The following is a 19,483-nucleotide window of genomic DNA, read 5'->3' on the forward strand; positions in this document are numbered from 1 at the left end:
TGCAATGATTCAAGTCAGAATTCTATTCACTTGACCTAAATCTCTTCTACTCATACAAATCAAGTAACACTTTAGTCGGCTATCCATCTACTTCGGTTTTAGAGACTCCATGATCAATTAGCCAGTAACAAAGTTCTCTTCAGTCAAATCATTCTGATTGCTGTTTCAACTCTAATACCCATTACAAGAACCCCCATTGTCTGTGACAATTAAGTGCTGCCACTTGGACTCTGCCACCCTGAGGTCCTTTGATCCCCAAGTGAATTCAGAGAACCCAGTTCAATGGCAACAGTTCCCACTATCATTCCCAGTCTACAGAGAATGAGCTGTCACAGAGGATGCTGAAACTTCCCATGTGAATGTACTTCTCAAGCCTCAGGTAAAAGGTCTATCCTCTGAACCCTCCACTCCTGCACTGTGCCTCACCAACTCTATCCAAGAATGACTTTCAAAGTGGAATGGCTGTTGTTTAACTTCTGCCTGTCAAATATCAGGCTAATTTCTCATGCTGTAACCCTAGTCCAGAACCATACAGAGAAATTGGTCTGGAAAACTTAATTCCAGATTAGTCTGGTTGACACTTTACCAAACCACCAGCTAATTATAATTTTATTTAACTCTGTGTCTTTTCTTTGTTTCCTTCCCTCCTTCCTTTCTCCCTCCCTCCCTCCAATCCCTCCCTCCCTCCCTCCCTCCCTCCCTCCCTCCCTCCTTCCTTCCTTCCTTCCTTCCTTCCTTCCTTCCTTCCTTCCTTCCTTCCTTCCTTCCATTTTCTTCCTTCCTTCCATTTTCTTTCTTCTTTACCACACTGGCTAGGACTACCAGTATAACATTAAACATTGGTAGCAATAGATGCCATCCTTGACTTGTTCCACATCTCAAAGAGAAAGATTAAAACATTTCAGGCCAGGCGCGGTGGCTCACGCCTATAATCCCAGCATTTTGGGAGGCCGAGGCGGGTGGATCACGAGGTCAAGAGATCGAGACCATCCTGGTCAACAAGGTAAAACCCCGTCTCTACTAAAAATACAAAAATTAGCTTGGCATGGTGGCGCATGCCTGTAGCCCCAGCTACTTGGGAGGCTGAGGCAGGAGAATTGCTTGAACCCAGAAAGCGGAGGTTGCGGCGAGCCGAGATCCTGCCATTGCACTCCAGTCTGGGTAACAATAGCAAAACTCTGTCTCAAAAAACAAAAATAAAAAAAAAAACAAAAAAACATTTCACCATTAATCTGGTGTTTACTATAGGCTTTTTGTAGATAACCATTTTTAAATTAAGGACATTCTCAGATATTCTTCATTATTAAAAATTTTTGGTCTTTGAATCGTGGAAGTTTATCAAACACTTTAGTTACATATATCGATGTAACCATATCTGTTTCTTTTTTTTCTGTTAATGTAACAAATTGTTTTGAGTACGTTTTTGAAAGGCAAATGATTTTGAATTTTAAGTTTACATTCTTAAAATAAATCAACTTTGTCATAATATTTAATCATTTTTATATATGGCAAATATGCTTTTGTAATACATTTTGAATGTTTCTATTAAAGTACAATTGATGTATCATGAAAGTTGCTTTTTTTAAATTACACAATTCAGTGGTGTTTAGTATATTCACAAATTTGTGTGTTGTGGTCTGAATCTTTGAGTCTACCCCAAACCCATATGCTGAAATCCTTACCCATAAGGTTATGACATGAGGAAGTGAGGCCTTTGGAAGGTGATTAGGTCATGAGAGCAGAGCCCTCACAAATGGGATTAGCGTCCTAATAAAAGAGGCCCAGAAGAGCTCCTTTGCCCCTCCCACCAGGGAGGAAATGCTGAATCTGCCGGAGCATTGGTCGTGAACTCCCCAGCCTCCATAACTATGAGAAATAAATTTCTGTTGTGTACAATACTATAAAACCAGTTTATAGTATTTTGTTACAGCAGCCCAAATAGACTAAAACATTAGGCAACCAAGACCGCTAATTAATTACAGAACACTTTCATCATCCCATTCCTATTTTAGAGATTAAACTGTAATTTTCTTTCTTGTAATGTCCTTATAAGATTTTAAGGACATTATGAAATACTACCGGCTGGCTTCATAAGACTGTCATAAGTTTGATACCTTATGACAGTCTTATGAAGCCAGCTGGTAGTGTTTCATGTATTTGTTTCCTTGGAAGGGTTTATGCAAGATTGGTATTATTTCTTCTTTAAATGTTTGAAAGAATTCACCAGAAACACCCTATGGCCTGGAGTTTACTTTGTTGGGAGGTCTTTTTTTTTCAACAATTTTTTCTATATCATGTAAATTTTTTGCTTAAGTATAACATATATATAGTAAAGTGCACAAATCTTAATTAGGCAGTTCAGTGAATTTTTACAAAGTAAATGCATCCATGTACATGGCACTCAGATTAAGATATAGAACATCAACAACCCAGAAGCCTTCCCGATGCCCTTTCCCACTTATTTTCCCAAAGTAACCATTATTCTGATTTATAACACTAATAATTAGTTTTGCTGCTTCCTAAATTTTATATTAAAGGAATAAAAACATAGGTACTCTTTTGTGTCCAGCTTCTGCTCAGTGCTCCATTTGGAAGAGTCACTTTTGTTTTTGCATGAAGGATTGTTAGGTCATTTTTATTATTATGTTGCATTTCATTGATTATCTTGAGTACCTTTTCATATGTTCGTGAAGTGCCTATTCCAAACTTTTGCCTGTTATTTACTAGTCTGTCTATTGTTTTATTGTTTTGTAGAAGTTCTTTAAATATTCTCATATTTTCTAATAAATATAACACAAATATGTTTTTTCAGACTATGGCTTTTCTTTTCTCTTCTTAATGATGTCTTTTGTTGATGGAAGTTCTACATTTTAATAATATTCAATTTATGGATTTTTATTTCAGTAACTGCTTTTTTTATTCTACTTAAGCAATTGAGCCAGGTGAGGTGGCTCACGTCTATAATCCCAGCACTTTCGGAGGCCAAGGCAGGAGGACTGCTTGAAGCCAAGAGTTGGAGACCAGCCTGGGCAACAAAGTGAGACCCTGTCTCTACAAAAATAAAATAAAATTAGCTGGGCTCAGTGGCACATGCCTGTAGTCCCAGCAACTTGGGAGGATGAGGTCGGAGGATCCCTTGAGCACAGGGGTTCAAGGCTGCAGTGAGTTATGATGGTGCCACTGCACTGCAGCCCAGGTGACAGAGTGAGACTGTTTCTTATGGATAGGCAATTGATCTAATAACTTTTATTAAAAAGACTATTCCTTGCATACTGCAATGCAATAGCACCATGCCCATAAGTCAGGTGACCTTATATGTGGATCTCATTCCAGAGAGGTTCTATTCCATTGGTTTATTTGCCATATATTAGTTGTTGTTTTTTTCCATGTTATAACAGCAAATAAACTATAGCATTACATTAAGATGTTAATTACTATAGCACTACATTAAGACTTTATATCTGGTGACATATATCTTTTTTTTTATTTTTTTGATATGGGGGCTTGCTCTGTCACCCAGGCTGGAGTGCAGTGGTGCGATCTTGGCTCTCTGCAACCTCTACCTCCTGGATGCAAGCAATTCTCCTGCCTCAGCCTCCAAAGTAGCTGGGATTACAGGCACCCACGACTGGGCCCAGCTAATTTTTGTATCTTTAGTGGAGACAGGGTTTCACCATGTTGGCCAGGCTGGTCTTGAACTCCTGACCTCATGATCCACCCACCTCCACCTCTCAAAGTGCTGAGATTACAGGGGTCAGCCACTGCACCCAGGTTTTGTTTGTTTGTTTATTTTTGAGATGGAGTCTTGCTCTGTCATTGAGGCCAGAGTGCAGTGGCCAATCTCAGCTCATTGCAACCACCACCTCCCAGGTTCAAGCGATTCTCCTACCTCAGCTCCCTGAGTAGCTGGGACTACAGGTGCATGCCACCACCCCTGGCTAATTTTTGTATTTTCAGTAGAGATGGGGTTTTACCATGTTGACCAGGCTGGTCTTAAGCTCCTGACCTTGTGATCTGCCCGCCTCAGCCTGCCAAAGTGCAGGTATTACACACATGAGCCACCACACCTGGCTGGCATATATCTTTTAACTATGTACTTCTTCAAGATTTACTTGGTGATTCTTGGCCCTTTGCATTACCATATAAAATTTAGAATCAGTTGTCAATTTCCACAAATAGAATCCTTCTTGAATTTGTATTGAGTTTCTATTGACTCAGTAGATCAATTTGCGGCCATTAACAAATTTACAGTTTTGAAGTTTAAATTTGTGAACATGATATATCCTCCCATTTTTGAAGTCTTTAATTTCTTTTAATAATATTTGTCAATTTGTGCTATAGAAGTCAGGTACATCTTTCATTATCTTTATTCCTATGTATTATTTTAAAAATTTCATTCTCTAATTATTTACTTCTTGGATATACACCTGTTTCATCCTAGCTCCAGCAGCTTTGTTAAATTTACTTATAAATTGGATAGTTTATCTGTATATTCTTTTGAATTTGCTGCATAATTATGTCATCTATGAATCTGGCAAAGTTGTTACATCTTTTTCTTTCTTATGTCTTTTGTTTATTTCTCTTGCTTTATTGCATTGGCTAGAAACCTCAGTACAGTATTGGATAAAAGAGATGATACAAGGCTTTTAATAGTCATCATAAACCATGATGTATGCTATAGTTTTTTGTATGATATCCTTTATTAGATTAAGGAAACTCCCCTTTATTTCTAATTGCCAAAAATTTATCATAAATGTTCATTCTAATTTATCACTCTGTGTGTTTCCTTTGCTCTTCTGTCTCCTGTAAAGACACTGAACCTGGATTTAGAGGCCACCCTGGCAATCCAGGAGGGTCTCAACTCACAATCATTAACTTGATTGTATCTACAAAGACTCTCCAAATTGGGTCACGTTCACAGGTTTCAGAGGGTAGGACACAGATAATTTTTAAGGAGGACAGTGGTTATTCAACCCATTACAATTCCCAACTATAGCTATGAATTTGTCTGTCTTCATCTTTGTTCTAGCCATTTTTATATCATGAATTTTAAACATGTTATTAAATGCATGAAATTCTTGGTTTATTCTATCTTTCTGCTGAATTGACTATTTTCTTATAATGAAATTCTCTCTCTACCTCTCATAATAATTCTTGCCTTAAAATCTACTTTGTACATTAATATAGCTATATCAGCTTTCTTTCTTGTATTTATATTACATATATTTTAAATCTTTTACTTTCAGCCCTTCTTTGTCTTACATTTAAAGCTCGTATTTTATAAATATTATATAGTAAAGTTTTGTTGTTTTATTCAGTCTTTCTTCCTGCAACCTCCACCTCCCAGATTCAAGCAATCCTCGCACCTCAGCCACCTGAGTAACTGGGATTACATGCTGGGCTAATTTTTGAATTTTTAGTAGAGAGGGGGTTTTGCCACGTTGGCCAGGCTGGTCTTAAGCGCCTGACCTCAGGTGATCTGCCCACCTAGGTCACCCAAAGTACTGGGATTACAGGCATGAGCTACTGTGACAGGCCTGTATAACTTTCTTTTTTAATTGTACCTTAGGTCATGGGGTACATGTGTAGATCATGCAGGATTGTTGCATAGCTACATACGTGGCAAGGTGGTTTGCTGCCTCCAACCCCCCATCACCCACATCAGGCATTTCTCCCCATGTTATCTCTCCCCAACCTCCCCAACCCCACTGTGCCTCCCCTAGCCCCACCACCAACATACCCCTGTGTGTGATGCTCCCCACCCTGTGTTCACTTGTTCTCATTGTTTGACACCCACCTATGAGTGAGAACATTCCATATTTGATTTTCTGTTCTTGTGTCAGTTTGCTGAGAATGATGGTTTCTAGATTCATCCATGACCCTACAAAGGACACAATCTCATCATTTTTATGGCTGCATAGTATTCCATGGTGTATATGTGCCATATTTTCCTTATCCAGTCTATCATCGATGGGCATTTGGGTTGGTTCCAGGTCTTTGCTATTGTATACAGTGCCACAATGAAGATACATGTGCATGTGTCTTTATAATAGGGTGATTTATAATCATTTGGGTATATGCCCAGTAATGGGATTGCTGGGTCAAATGGAATTTCTATTTCTAGATACTTCAGGAATCACCACACTGTCTTCCACAAGGGCTAAACTAATTTACACTCCCACAAACAGTGTAAAAATGTTCCTATTTCTCCACATCCTCTCCAGCGTGTGTTGTCTCCAGATTTTTTAATGATCGCCATTCCAAATGGCATGAGATGGTATCTCACTGTGGTTTTGATTTGCATTTCTCTAATGACCAGTTATGATGAACATTTTTTCATATGTTTCTTGGCCTCATATATGTCTTCTTTTGAAAAGTGTCTGCTCATATTATTTGCCCACTTTTGAATGGGTTTGTGTTTTTCTTGTAAATCTATTTTAGTTATTTGTAGATTCTGAATATTAAGCCCTTTGTCAGATGGGTAGAGCAAAAAAATTTTCCCATTCTGTCAGTTGCTGGTTCATTCAAAGGATTGCTTCTTTTGCTGTACAGAAGCTCTGGAGTTTAATCAGATCCCATTTGCCCATTTTGGCTTTTGTTGCCAATGCTTTTGGTGTTTTAGTCATGAAGTATGTGCCTGTGCCTATGTCCTGAATGGTTTTGCCTAGGTTTTCTTCTAGGATTTTTATGGCACTAGGTCTTATGTTTAGGTTTTTAATCCAGTTGGAGTTAATTTTAGTGTAGGGGTCCAGTTTCTGCTTTCTGCACATGGTTAGCCAGTTTTGCCAACACGATTTATTAAACAGGGAATCCTTTTCCCATTGCTTGTTTTTGTCAGGTCTGTCAAAGATCAGATGGTTGTAGATGTGTGGCATTGTCTCCAAGGCCTCTGTTCTGTTCTGTTGGTCTGTATCTCTGTTTTGTACCAGTACCATGCTGTTTTGATTACCATAGCCTTGTAGTATAGTTTGAAGTCAGGTAGCATGATGCCTTCAGCTTTGTTCTTTTTGCTTAGGATTGTCTAGGCTATACAGGCTCTTTTTTAGTTCCATATGAAGTTTAAGGCGGTTTTTTCCAGTTCTGTGAAGAAGATCATTGGTAGCTTGATAGGGATAGCACTGAATCTATAAATTACTTTGGACAGTATGGCCATTTTCACAATATTGATTCTTTCTAACCACAAGCATGGAATGTTTTTCCATCTGTTTGTGTCCTCTCTTATTTCCTTGAGCAGTGGTTTGTAGTTCTCCTTGAAGAGGTTATTTACATCCTTTGTTAGTTGTATTCCTAGGTATTTTATTCTCTTTGTAGCAATTGTGAGTGGGAGATTGCTCTTGATTTAGCTCTCTGTTAGTCTGTTATTGGTGTATAGGAATGTTTGTGATTTCTGCACATTGATTTGTATCCTGAGAGTTTGCTGAAGTTGCTTATCAGTTTAAGGAGATTCTAGGCTGAAAATATGGGGTCTTCTAAATATACAATCATGTCGTCTGCAAAAAGGGACAACTTGACTTTCTTCTTTCCTAATTGAATACCCTTTATTTCTTTGTCTTGCCTGATTGCTCTGGCTAGAACTTCCAATACTATATTGAATAAGAGTAGTGAAAGAGGGCATCCTTGCCTAGTGCCAGATTTCAAAGGGAATGCTTCCAGGTTTTGCCCATTCAGTATGATATTGGCCGTGGGTTTGTCATAAATAGCTTTTATTATTTTGAGATACATTCCATCGATACTTAGTTTATTGAGAGTTTTTAGCATAAAGGGCTGTTGAATTTTGTCAAAAACCTTGTCTACATCTATTGAGATAATCATGTGGTTTTTGTCTTTGGTTCTGTTTATGTGGTGGATTATGTTTATAGACTTGTGTATGTTGAACCAGACTTGTATCCCTGGGATGAAGCCTACTTGATTGTGATGGATAGATAAGCTTTTTGATGTGCTGTTGCAATTGGTTTGCCAGTATTTTATTGAAGATTTTTGCATCTATGCTCATCATGGATATTGGCCTGAAGTTTTCTTTTTTGGTTGAGTCTCTACTGAGTTTTGGTATCAGAATGATGTTGGTCTCACAGAATGATTTGGGAAGGCTTCCCTCTTTTTGTATTGTCTGAAATAGTTTCAGAAGGCGTGGTACCAGCTCCTCTTTGTACGTCTGGTAGAATCCGGCTGTGAAAGCTCTGGACCTGGACTTTTTTTGCTTGGTAGGCTATTAATTGCTGCCTCAACTTCAGCCCTTATTATTGGTCTATTCACGGTTTCAACTTCTTCCTGGTTTAGGCTTGGGAGGGTGCAAGTGTTCAGGAATTTATCCACTTCTTCCAGGTTTACTGGCTTATGTGTATAGAGTTATTTGTAGTAATCGCTGATGGTGGTTTGTATTTCTGTGGAATCAGTGTTGATATCCCCTTTATCAATTTTGATTGCATCTATTTGTTTCTTCTCTTTTCTTTTTTATTAATCTGGCTAGCAGTCTCTCTATTTTGTTGATCTTTTGCAAAACCAGATCCTGGATTTATTGATTTTTTGAAGGGTTTTTTGTGTCTCTATCTCCTTTAGTTCTGCTCTGATCTTAGTTATTTCTTGTCTTCTGCTAGCTTTTCAGATTTTTTTTATCTTACTCCTGTAGCTTTTTCAATTTTGATGGTAGAGTGTTGACTTTAGATCATTCCTGGTTTCTCATGTGGGCATTTATTGCTAAAAATTTCCCTCTAGACATTACTTTAAATATGTGTGCCTTTGTTCTTGTTGGTTTAGAAGAACATCTTTATTTCTGCCTTCATTTCATTGTTTATCCAGTCAACATTCAGAAGCCAGTTGTTCAGTTTCCATGAGGCTGTGCAGTTCTGAGTTAGTTTCTTAATTCTGAGTTCTAATTTGATTGCACTGTTGTCTGAGAGATTGTTTGTTATGATTTCCGTTCTCTTGCATTTGCTAAGGAGTGATTTACTTCCAATTATGTGGTCAATTTTAGAGTAGGTGTGATGTGGTTCTGAGAAGAATGTATATTCTTTCGATTTGGGGTAGAGAGTTCTGTAGATGTCTATTAGGTTTGCTTGGTCCAGATCTGAGTTCAAGTCCTGGATAATCTTGTTAATTTTCTGTCTTGTTGATCTGTCTAATATTGACAATGGAGTGTTAAAGTCTCCCACTATTATAGTGCAGGAGTCTAAGTCTCTTTGTAGGTCATTAAGAACTTGCCTTATGTATATGGGTGCTCCTGTATTGGGTGCATGTATATTTAGGATAGTTAGTTCTTCTTGTTGCATTGATCCTTTTACCATTATGTAATGGACTTCTTTCTCTTTTGATCTATGTTGGTTTAAAGTCCATTTTATCAGAGACTAGGATTACAACTGCTGCCTTTTTTTGCTCTCTATTTGCTTGATAAACCTTCCTCCATCCCTTTATTTTGAGCCTATATGTGTCTTTCCATGTGAAATAGGTTTTCTGAATACAGCACACAGATTGAGTCTTGACTCTGTATGCAATTTGCTAGTCTATGTCTTTTCACTGGGGCATTTAGCCCATTTACATTTAAGGTTAATATTGTTATGTGTGAATTTCATCCTGCCATTTTGATGTTAGCTGTTTGTTTTGCCTGTTAGTTGATGCAGTTTCTTCATTGCGTCGATGGTCTTTACCATTTTGTACGTTTTTGGAGTGACTGGTACTGGATTTTCCTTTCCATGTTTAGTACTTCTTTCAAAGTTCTTGTAAGGCAGGCCTGGTGGTGACAAAATCTCTCAGCAATTGTTTGTCTGTAAAGGATTTTATTTCTCCTTCAATTATGAAGCTTAGTTTGGCTGGATATGAAATTCTAGGTTGAAAGTTCTTTTCTTTAAGGATGTTGAATATTGGCCCTACTCTCTTCTGGCTTGTAGGGTTTCTGCCAAGAAATCTACTGTGAGTCTGATGGGCTTCCCTTTGTGGGTAACCCAACTTTTCTCTCTGGCTGCCCTTAGCATTTTTTCCTTCATTTCAACCCTGGTAAATCAGACGGTTATGTGCCTTGGGGTTGCTCTTCTCAAGGTATACCTTTGTGGTGGTCTCTGTATTTCCTGGACTTGAATAATGGCCTGCCTTGCCAGACTGGGGAAGTTCTCCTGGATAATATCCTGAAGAGTGTTTTCAAGCCTGGATTCATTCTCCCCATCACATTCATATACACCTATGAAATGTAGATTAGGTCTTTTCACATAATCCCATATATCTTGGAGGCTTTGTTTACTTCTTTTTACTCTTTTTTCTCTAATCTTGCCTTCTGTTTTTATTTCATTGAGTTGACCTTCAATCTCTGATATCCCTTCTTCTGCTTTGTCGATTTGGCTATGGAAACTTGTGTGTGCTTCACGAAGTTCTTGTGCTGTGTTTTTCAGCTCCATTAAGTCATTTATATTCTTCTCTAAGCTGATTCTTCTGATTAGCATTTCATCTAAAAATTTTTCAAAGTTTTTAGTTTCTTTGCATTGGGTTAGAACATGTTCTTTTAGCTCAGAGAAGTTTGTTATTACCCACCTTCTGAAGCCTGCTTCTGTCAAATCATCAGACTCAATCTCCATCCAGCTTTGTTTACTTGCTGGTGAGGAGTCATGATCCCTTGGAGGAGGAGAGGTGTTCTGGTTTTTGGTGTTTTCATCCTTTTTGCACCTGTTTTCTTCCCATCTTCATGGATTTATTTACATGTGGTCTTTGTAGTTGGTGACTTTCAGATGAGATCTCTGAGTAGACATCCCTTTTGTTGATGTCATAGCTATTTCTTTCTGTTTTTTAGTTTTCCTTCTAACAGTAAGGCCCCTGTGCTGCAGGACTGCTGGAGGTCCACTCCAGATCCTGCTTGCCTGAGAATCACCCACAGGGGCTGCAGAACAGTAAGGATTGCTGCCAGTTTCTTCTTCTGTTATCTTTGTCCCAGAAGGGTACCTGCCAGACGTCAGTCAGAGCTCTCCTTTATGAGATGCCTCTGGATCTATGGGGGTTGGAGAGCCACTTGAAAAAATAGTCTGTCCCTTATCAGAGCTCAAGTGCTGTACTGGGAGCTCCATTTTTCCATTCAGAGCTGCTGGGCAGGTAGTTTAAGTCTGCTGCAGTGGAACTCATAACCACCTCTTTTCCCAGGTGCTCTGTCCTGGGAAGGTGGGGCTTTATTTATAAGTTCCTGATGTGCTGCTGCCTTTTTTCAGAGATGCCCTGACCAGCAAAGAGGCAGCCTAATCACAGTCTGCCAGCAGAGGCATTGTTGAGCTGCCACAGGCTCTTCCCAGTTGCTGTGTGAATTTCCTTGTGGTTTTGTTTACAGAGGTACAGTTAGAACTGCCTCAGTAATGGCAGACTGCCTTGGTAATTGGGGACTGCCTCGTTAGTGGTAGACTGCCTCAGTAATTGCAGATGCCCTTCTCTCAAAAGAGCTGGACTGTCCCCGGTCCAGTTGCACTTGCTGCAAAACTCTGAATCCAGAGCATTTCAGATTGCATGTTTTTGTGGAAGTGGGACTCACTGAGCCAGATCACTTGGCTTCCTGCTTTTAATCCCTTCTTTTTCTTTTTTTTTTTTTTCTTTTAAAGATGGGGTTTCACCATGATGGCCAGGCTGGTCTTGAACTCCTGACCTCAGGTGATCCACCCACCTCTGCCTCCCAAGTGCTAGGATTACAGGTGTGAGCCACCGTGCCTGGCCTCAACCCCTTCTTTTTCAATTGAATGGGTGACTCTTGTCTCCCAGGTGTTCCAAGCGCCAGTTGAAAAGGCCACTAAAATTTGTGTGAGTTTTGTGTGGAAACCTGCAGCGCTGGCTTAAACAGCTGTGCTAGAAGCTTGTGGTAGTTTTCAGCCTGGGAATCTCCTGGTCTGTGGGCGTAAAAAATTATGGGAGAAGCACAGTATCTGAACCAGAGCACTGGAGTGGATGGAAAAGCCCCTGATGGCCTCCACTGGGTAAGGAGGTGGGTCCTCCAGAGACTGCACATCCTGGGTGAGGCAGCTCCCTACCTTGCCTTGGCTTACCCTTCTTGGGCTACACTCACGTTGCAAACAGTCCCATTGAGATGCACCTGCTATCTCGCTTGGAAATGCAGTGATAACTCACCCTCTGCCTTGCTCTCGTTGGGAACTGCACTCCAGAGCTGTTCCTATGTGGCCATCTTGGATCTGCCGCCCAGCTTTTTGAATCTGTAATTTAATGATGTCTTGCATTAGTCGTAGAAAATTCTTACTTACTACTTCTTCAAATGTTGTTTATGCTCTGTTATATCTCTCCCCTCATTGCAGGACTTCACTTAAACATGCTAGGCTTTATTCTTCTATGTTTTTGGTCTGTATATTTAACATGTATTTAGGGGTTTTTGTGGACTAATATATGATCACTTTTACACAAATATCTTGTTATGATATCAGACAGATTTGATTAAGTGAGTTGTTACCTTTTATATCTTTTGTACTTTTTGAAGCATTGAAATATTATTTGGAATTATGTCACTTGAAAGTTCGATAGAACTTATCTTTGACTTTTTTCAATTCTTACATGTTTCTTGGGCAATTCTAGCTTTCTATATCTTTCTGAATGAACATTGGCAATTTATATTTCCATTTATATAATTTAGATTTTCAAAATATTAATCCCCAGTAGTTTACAGTTTTATAAATATTATCATATTCATAAAAAATGTTTAAATTCTTTTTCATGCTGTGTATATTTGTGTTTTCTCTCTTCACTTATAATTTGTCTTTTAACAAAGTTTTTATATTTTGCATTTCTATAAAAGCTAACCTCAGTTAATAACAAAAATGGAAATTAAGAAAGCAAATGGAAAAGAGTAGGAAAAAACTGTATAAACTCTATAATACTATAATCAAAGGGATATTTAAAATGAAAAGAATATAGATTGAGTTAATAAATGCATGCAAATATTATAGGAAATAATCTAAGTAAGAAAGACAGGACACATGACATTAGGCCCACAGAAGTTACAATGTTGTAAAAATGTACCTACATGTTAGCAAAAATTAAAAGCAAATAATAAATGTAAAAACAGTTACAGTTTAGTGACTCATGAGATTTTTGTTATTCATTAGTTAAATTGACTGTTATTTAACCTGCTCTTTCTTTTCCCAGTAATTCCCTGTGGGCTACCCCCCACCATCGCCAATGGAGATTTCATTAGCACCAACAGAGAGGATTTTTATTATGGATCAGTGGTGACATACCACTGCAATCCTGGAAGTGGAGGGAGAAATGTGTTTGAGCTCGTGGGTGAGCCCTCCATATACTGCACTACTAAAGATGATCAAGTGGGCATCTGGAGTGGCCCGGCCCCTCAGTGCATTATACCTAACAAATGCACGCCTCCAAATGTTGAAAATGGAATGATGGTATCTGACAACAGAAGCTTATTTTCCTTAAATGAAGTTGCGGAGTTCAGGTGTCAGCCTGGCTTTGTCATGAAAGGATCCCCCCGTGTGCAATGCCAGCCCCTGAACAAATGGGAGCCAGAGTTACCAAGCTGCTCCAGGGGTGAGTCTGTCTGATACCTAGAAGGGCCCTGCAAATGACATGAGTTGCTGCTGGATCAGGAGATTAGTATTTGTTCAGGGGTAGGGATATGTGGTGAGCAGGGTCAGGGAGCAAATTTTCTAGGTAGTGAACATGAAATTCAGAAGGTGTGCATGTGTGTGTGTGTGTGCACGCGTGCGCGTACATGCACATGTTCTGAAATCGAGAAGCAAACCTAAACCTGGGCAAGGAATGTGATGTTTCTTTGGGGTTCTTACAAACAGATCTATCAATTACCTTTCAATATAATATTTGCTTATAGGAAATGAGTGCGTTTTCTGGTCAGATACCATAATACAGGCTATGTGTGAATTTTAATTCTTAAAACAAAGTTATTAGGTAGTTACCAGTTTTTCTATATTTGTCTGTTTTGTTTGCTTGAGAGAGGTTCTTGATCTGTCAGTCAAGTTGGACTGCAGACGTGAGATCATGGCTTACTGCAACTGCCACCTCCCTGGCTCAAGTAATTCTCCAGTCTGAGTCTCACAAGCAGATGGGACTACAGGTGCATGCCACCAAGCCTGGTTAAATTTTTTATATTTTTTGTAGAGATGGAGTCTCACCATGTTGCCCAGGCTTGTGTCAAACACCTGTGCTCAAGTAATCCACCCATCTCAGCCTCCCAAAGTGCTGGGATTATAGGCATGAGCCACCATTCCCAGCCTCTATTTTTGGCAGAGAAGTTGTACCTTAGAGAGATCAGATAACTTTCTAAGATACCAACTTCTAGACTGAAGACTGGAACGCAAGTCCACCTGACTCCAGAACCTTGGCTTTGCTAATCAGCACCCAGTCAGGAAATCAAAACTTACTCTAGATACTTTCAAGGAGTGTGGGATTTCATGCAGGTGGTATTAGTCTGTTCTCACATTGCTATAAAGAACTACCTGAAACTGGGTAATTTATAAACAAAAGAGGTTTAATTGACTCACAGTTCTGCAGGCTGTACAGGAGGCATGGCTGGGGACCCCTCAGGAAACTTACAATCATGGTAGAAGGCAAAAGGGAAGCAGGCATATCTTCATGTGGCTGGCAGGAGAGAGAGAGAGAGAGAGAGAGCGCGCAAATGGGGAGGTGCTGTACACTTTTAAACAAGCAGATCTCAATAGAACTCTATCACAAGACAGCACTAGGGTGATGATGCTAAACCATTAGAAACCATCTCCATGATCCAGTCACCTCCCACCAGGCTCCTCCTCCAACAATGGGAATTACAATTTGACATGAGTTTTGGGAGGGGACACAGAGCCAAACCATATCACAGCTAATAGGTCAGAAAGATGTTAGAAGGGCAGGAAAAGCAATAGGAACAAGGTAGAGTTACCAGAGATCAGGGAGCTACTGTGGCTTCCAGTCTAAAGCATGGGAGCCTGTACTGATGCTGAACTGGTCAGCTCCTGCCACTGAGCAGGTGTCTTCCTGAAAGCTGCTAATGCTGCAGGAGCCACCACTGCTGCCGGAATGGAGCTGATATTGCTGGGGCAAAAGTCGTTGGCATTGCTAGAATTGAAGCTGTGGCTGCTCACTGAAGCCATGTATACTGTCACTGCCTGAGCCACCTGTATAAGTAGAACAGATTCTGCCATCATCCTGCCTTTTTATTTGGCATATATGCCTCCAATTGATAGACCCTAATAAGAGCCCACCTACCAAGGAAGACAAAGGATTGTAGTTTTAAGGCCTTCATTGCTAGCAGTCAAAAGACAGTGCAGAAGTGTGAGGCCAGGTGCCAACATGCATTTAACCAGCACATTACCTCAATATTACATCACCAGGCATTGAGTAGTCAAAGGAAACACTGGGTGATGAGCCCTGAAAACTGACATTACAGCATCAGAGTATTTACGAACTCCTTAAAGAAGTCATTTTTCTAGTCCAATTCCCTATTCGATGCTTGAGAAAGCTGAAGTCCAGAAAAGGGAACTGATCTGCTCAAAGGCAAACTGAAATTATTTTTTCCATTTTATAACAGTTTTATATAATTTAGTTGAGATCCAAATGTGTCTGACTTCCTGAGTTCAGATGAACTAGCTTAAGAGACAACCAGAGATGTCATTATAATATATTGTGTGAAATATACACTTGCATTACGCTGACAGTAGGTCTTTCAGATTTTGTTCAACAGTTGCCCACCTTCTCACTGCAGTGAAATGAATGAGTAGGCAGCATCTTGCTACATAGCATGAAGAGAGGAGACCCATCGTTCTCTACCACCCTATGTCAGGTGGCCGCTAAGAGAGACATGAAAGGAGTTGAGAATAGGTGTATGGACCTTGTTTGTTGCACCAGTGTGATAGCGGATGGAGGGACCTATTAGATGAGACATGTGCATGGGCACTGCCCTATTGCCTAAAATGCAAGACTAAATTGTTGATGTCCTTCTAGAAAGGGAGTGTGAAGATATAAACATCCATCCTTCCTCCCAATTTTGTACTGGGCAAACAGTAATTGGAAGCGTTCTAGAAGGAACTGTCCATTGTGAAATCTTAGGTGCATACTTCAGATGAAAAACAATGACTTGGGGATACCTCCGTTTTAGTCACAGTTCTGCAAGTGTCAGTTCTATGACTGATGGCATGACATTTTCCTCACTCTGTGTATTTAGTTTATCAATATGATAAGGCTTTTATTGTACCTTTTAATTATATATAGATGTATAATTACTATTCCCTTGGCCAGTTTACCAGTGAACAGAAAAAGTTATTTTGACACAATTAGCAGTACTTTGTTTCTCTCTCCCCCAGTATGTCAGCCGCCTCCAGATATCCTGCATGGTGAGCGTACCCAAAGGGACAAGAACAACTTTTGGCCTGGCCAGGAAGTGTTCCACAGCTGTGAGCCCGGCTATGACCTCAGAGGGGCTGCTTCTCTGCGCTGCACACCCCAGGGAGACTGGAGCCCTGCAGTCCCCAGATTGCAGGTGCCTAGACTCTTACCTGGCTTGGTATTTTTAGCTTGCGTCTTTATTCTTTACATGTCAGTTATTTCTGTTTGTTTTCTTTTCCTCCAGTGAGATCCTGTGATGACTTCCTGGGCCAACTTCCTAATGGCCATGTGCTATTTCCACCTAATCTCCAGCTTGGAGCAAAAGTGGACTTTGTTTGTGATGAAGGGTGAGTATGAGGTTGCCTGACCTGCTGGACATTGAAATTGGGCTAGGAATTTGTCCAAAAAGGGGAGATTGGTGTAGCTTAACAAAAAGACACACACACACACACACACACACTCAAAGACATGAACTTTTGAGAGTATATATAGGAAGAAAGAAACATACAGAACAGACAACATGAGATATGAAGAGGAAAATGGGCCATATATTAACTGTAAAGCTCAAGGACAAGTGTAACTACTTGTTATGAACATATAGGTAGCACATTAAGTTAAAAAATCCTATTTTCCAAGCCAAAAGGGATATGAGTAATTTAGAGAGTTTCAGAAAAAAATGCAAGTAACAAAACACTTATTCTAAATAGCTAGAATCATTTAAGAATCATTCCAGTAAATTGTTTAAACCATCAATGGTGAAATTTGTAATAGGACTGAATATGCATTTTTAAAAAATTCAGTCATATATCATCCAGCTAGTCATGGTCTCTGAGGTGGGGGCCTGATGGCTGCTGTTAATATTTCTGGCAAGGTCATTAACTCATTTATGTCCATCTAGTGGTCTTCACAGGGTGCACATCTCTACATGGTGGCTGACCAGCATGGGCAACGAAGCACCTGATCCCAAAATGTTCCATAGGATCTTGGCAGCCTCCAAATGCCAGCGGCCAGTAAGATTTAGGAGGGCATCAGGACATTGAGAATTTTCGATGATTGCATACAAAAGTCATGTCATCTCTTCTTTCTTTTTACCCCTAGAATATTCATGCTTACTCTTCAGGAGCCCAAACTGCCATTGTAAGCCTTCTTCAAGCCACCACAGATGTGGAGATGAAAGGACAATTTCTGTTCTCTCACCAGCTATTTCCCACTTTTCCAGTCCAAACTAGAAGCTGTTTTACCTGCTGTTTCAGAGTTAGGAAGGCGTTGCATTAAGGACTGGGTTTCTAATAATGACAATGAGTGATTTATCGGGTTATCATAGAGTAGTCAGTGAAACTCCAAGCCTGGGTCCAGGGTCAAGGGGATGGCGGCTATGTCATGACCACCTTCTTCAATTCAAGCAGTACTATCATGTGACCAAGCTACTGCATGTTGCCATTCTGTATTGCTCCCTTCTGGATGCTGTGATTTTCCAGAATAATGTAGCTTCTGTAACTTTGCTGCCTCCTGGTCTCAGATCCTCAAAATCCTGAGATTTGGGGCAGGGCCTTAGATTGCAAATTAACTGGCCTCTTGGCTCACTATTCACTATTTTCTTCTTTAGATTTCAATTAAAAGGCAGCTCTGCTAGTTATTGTGTCTTGGCGGGAATGGAAAGCCTTTGGAATAGCAGTGTTCCAGTGTGTGAACGTGAGTAACAGGAGTAACATTTCAGGCCAATCTCTTCCCTTTCTCTCTTCAGTATTTGACCCATGGCCTCCCCTAATGTGGTTCTTCAGTTTTCTAGTCTGAATTATTGATTTGAAAATTGCCTATTTTAATAATGTTTTGTTGTGAATTAATGTGTACATCACTTGTTTTGGAACAATCTGATCTGTCTCTGTCCCTTAGTATCCCGTGTTCTATTGTGATAAATCCTGTGGTAGTGTGCTTCTAGGTCAGGAGAGGTTAGATAATGCGCAGCGTTAACAATTTGCTTTCTTTCTCTCCTTCATTTTTTCTCTTCTTTCTTTCCTGTAGTTCTTTCTTCTCTTCTTCTCTCCCTTTCCCCTCCCTCCCTACCTCTCTTTCCTTCCTTCTTTTTCATTTTGTTCTCCCATCAAGGTGCAGTCAGTCTACAATTTTTGTATCTATTTGCTAACACACAAATATTAAACATGCCTTTATCTAATCAATTATTTATTGATCACATACTTTGTGCCTCATTTTCATCTAGCCACTGGACTTACAGCAATAAACAAGATGAGTGAAATTCCTGTCCCCATGTTGTTTTTACTCAGGTGGGGAGAAGGACAAGAAAAAAATAATTAATTAAATGCTACAGAGATAATAGATCAAAATAATGAGGAATGAAGGAAAAGTGGGAAGTAACATTAGACAGGGTGAGCAGTTTGAGACTCCTTAGATTCTCAAACATGCACCTAAATAATTTATGCTGATTCATAAATAATAATTCAGTTTTTTTAAAAATGAGACTCATGTGTTCAGTAATCACATTTAGCAGTCTAAATGTGTAGACTTCTGATTTCTCCTAGTCTACCCATTTATAATTTCCCCAGTAGAAGAGAGGACTTTGCTTCATTTCTTGATTCTAAAGATTGGAAAACGTGTTTCTTTAAAGTGAACTTTTACTGAACTGTTTATGTTGTTAGAAATCTACTTTGACATCTTACAGTGCATTTTAGAGTAAAATTATATAAGAACATAATTTATAGAGTGATTCTTGGCTGTCTAACAAATCCAATGCTCCTCGAAGCAACATGACAAATGCCTGTTCTGCTGTCGTGCATAAAATCTCAGGTATTGATTGGACTACTCCAGCTTTCTCTTATTTTTCACAACCCTTGCTAGTTGAAGTAGCTTCTTCCAAATTCCAATTCTAATGAAAAACACCAACTAGAAATGAGGAAGAGACTGCTATAAACAAATCAGCAGATGCTAGAAAGGAGTAACAACTGGAAACCTGACCCAGAAAGTAAAGAGAAAGCAAGTCATCAACAGACCTAGCCAGCTTAAAAAGGAAAGCAATCTGAATCCATCTGGAGTTTTTTGTAATGGTCTGACTACATTTCAATTCACTGTGCAATGCTATTGTTATCACTGAGATTTATGATCAATATCAATAAGTAATCAGTGAAGTTTTTTGCCTATTTAAGGTAATTAGCACACA

The 19,483-nt window shown here is 39.5% G+C and overlaps 1 protein-coding gene and 1 long non-coding RNA gene across 10 annotated transcripts in view; one reads left to right on the forward strand and one right to left on the reverse strand.

The window, feature by feature from the left end:
- The window catches only part of CR1 (complement C3b/C4b receptor 1 (Knops blood group)), a 178,290-nt gene that overhangs the window by 133,525 nt on the left and 25,282 nt on the right, over positions 1–19,483 (forward strand). The window contains 1 exon segment of the mRNA XM_078357041.1: positions 13,108–13,506. Within this exon segment, the coding sequence (XP_078213167.1) occupies positions 13,108–13,506 (399 nt within the window).
- Positions 1–19,483, reverse strand: part of LOC128930229 (uncharacterized) — a 97,121-nt gene that overhangs the window by 36,227 nt on the left and 41,411 nt on the right. For 8 of the 9 annotated variants that reach the window (XR_013529887.1, XR_013529886.1, XR_013529889.1 and 5 more), the window contains 2 exons: positions 14,478–14,574; positions 12,082–12,164 (listed from right to left, as the gene is read on the reverse strand). This is a non-coding gene — a long non-coding RNA (uncharacterized LOC128930229). Of the gene's footprint in view, positions 1–787; positions 5,882–12,081; positions 12,165–14,477; positions 14,575–19,483 lie in introns of those variants that run through there. The other variant, XR_013529891.1, reaches the window with a different exon arrangement.

Source organism: Callithrix jacchus, chromosome 19 (assembly GCF_049354715.1).
Source record: "Callithrix jacchus isolate 240 chromosome 19, calJac240_pri, whole genome shotgun sequence".
Taxonomy (NCBI): domain Eukaryota; kingdom Metazoa; phylum Chordata; class Mammalia; order Primates; family Cebidae; genus Callithrix; species Callithrix jacchus.